Source organism: Elephantulus edwardii, unplaced genomic scaffold (assembly GCF_000299155.1).
Source record: "Elephantulus edwardii isolate Elephantulus edwardi_28Jun2011 unplaced genomic scaffold, EleEdw1.0 scaffold00418, whole genome shotgun sequence".
NCBI lineage: Eukaryota > Metazoa > Chordata > Mammalia > Macroscelidea > Macroscelididae > Elephantulus > Elephantulus edwardii.
Window position 1 is genome coordinate 111172 of NW_006400168.1, and position 1908 is coordinate 113079.

The window sequence follows — 1908 nt, forward strand, 5'->3', positions numbered from 1 at the left end:
AACCCACAGGCAAATACAATCACCACTCTCACACAAAGACAACGCACATTCTCACTCACCCAGAGACACATGGGCTGGGGTCCCACGGGCACGTCCACAGTTTGGAGCACACTGTCACAAAGCACAGGCCCCAAGCCTACCACTCCAGCTGGAGAAGCTCCCCGCCCCCGCATCTTCCCCACAGTTGATATGTCACATTGGAGTCCGAACACGGACCAGGGTTGTCTCTCTGCAGCGCGCCATTTACATTTCTCTCTCGATCTGTCAACCTGTCTCGGCTCCCGTCTCTCTCTCTCCTTCTCTGTCTCTTCCTCTCCCTTTCCCTCTCCCCCTCTGGGGCTGTCACTTAGTCTCTTTTCGAAGCTTTGTCTCTGTCTCTGCGTCTCTAGCTGGCTTTCCGTCTCTTTGATTTCTCTGTCACTCCTTCTCTGCTTTCTTGTCGGTTTCCTGCCCTCACCCCCAGGCTGGTCGGCTTTCTTGCGCTCTTTCTCATTCCTTCACTCTCTGATCTGTTCTGCACCCCAATACTGAACAACAGGGATCAGAATTGGGAGTGGCTGGAGATTCTCCTTTTCCGGTCCAGGACAAGTGTCCCTGAACCCTTTTATCATGTTGATGAGACACTGAGGCTTGTGGAGGAATGAATTTTTATCTTTTCTCATTTTTCTTGGTTTGTGTGTTGTCCTCACCCAGAGTGAGAGATTCTTTTTAGTTTGTGTGTGTGTGTGTGTGTGTGTGTGTGTGTGTGTGTGCTTATTACCTATGTGTTTGTGTGTATATTACGTGTGTGTGCACATTACTACCTCTCGTATCCCATCTGACTATGGGAATGACAAATTTGGAAGAGAGGCCAGAAAGAGGATGAATAGGAAGCTAGAGTGATAGGTATTCCTGCAGAATCGGTTCAGGGCGAGGAAGAACCCAGAGACCTGAGTGGAGGGTGGGGGGGAAGGGGAGCGCTGGTGGGAGCCCCTGCCTGCCCCGCCCCCGCGCTTCCCGATCTGGTCGCCAGAGGTCGCTGCACCTCCCGCCGCTTAAAGCGACTCGGGCCGCGCGGCGGCTCACACAGCCCGCACTGCCTCCCGGGGAGGGAGGGGAGAAGGTGAGAAAGCTAGAGCAGAGCGCTCTCCACCAAGGGACGCAAGCTGGGGTTCTAGCAGGTGCCAGGGCTGCCGCTGGGGTCGGCAGAGAGGATCAGTTATCTCCAAGAGCCGGAACGCAAAACCTGTGAGGAGGTCGCGTCCGGTGGGTGCTACCCGTTGCGCAAGAGCCCGGGACGTCCCGGGCGGGGAGTAGTCCCTGATCTGGCCGACAGCGATCCATCCGGGTGGCGGGGGTCCCGGGCCGCCGCCATCGTGAGAAAGCAGCCGTCCGGAGAGCAGGTGACTTGGGCATCCAGAAGCCGTAAGAGACCGGCCGTCCGAGAAGCCGCGGTCTCGGGCGCAGGCGATTGTTGGGACCGAGCGGGAGGGTGAGAGAGGACTTGGGGCTCCGGGGCTTTGAGCCTTTGGGAGCTGCCCCCAGCCCAATCCAGAAGGGCCTCTCCGCCTTGACGGAAGCCTAGGGTAACTGCCCCGCAGCGGCGGGATCCTGCAGGGGCGGGAGGGGCTCGGCACAGCCGTCGGGGAGGTCGGGATCCACGCTCGAGCCCGGCCCCCGCCTCGCGGGCCCGCGGAGAGGCCCCGGCCTCCGCCGCCATTGCGCCCAAGAGTGAGGAGGATCTGCTGGCCCTGGCCGCGTCCCGGCTGAACCGCCGCAAGCGGGTTGCTGGCGCCGCCGTCGGGGTGACCATGGTGCTGCTGCTACTGGTGGCCATCCCGCTGCTGGTGCAGAGCTCCCGCGGGCCCGCGCACTACGAGATGCTAGGGCGCTGTCGTATGGTGTGCGACCCGCACGCGCCCCGGGGCC

General features: G+C 60.6%; 1 protein-coding gene across 1 annotated transcript in view; it reads left to right on the forward strand.

Annotated features, from left to right (window-relative positions):
• Positions 1-1790: 1790 nt before the first annotated feature.
• C1QL4 (complement component 1, q subcomponent-like 4) overlaps positions 1791-1908 on the forward strand; it is a 3023-nt gene continuing 2905 nt past the window's right edge. Inside the window, exon 1 of the mRNA XM_006902495.1 lies at positions 1791-1905. Coding sequence (XP_006902557.1) covers positions 1791-1905 — 115 coding nt within the window. The remainder of the gene's footprint in view (positions 1906-1908) is intronic.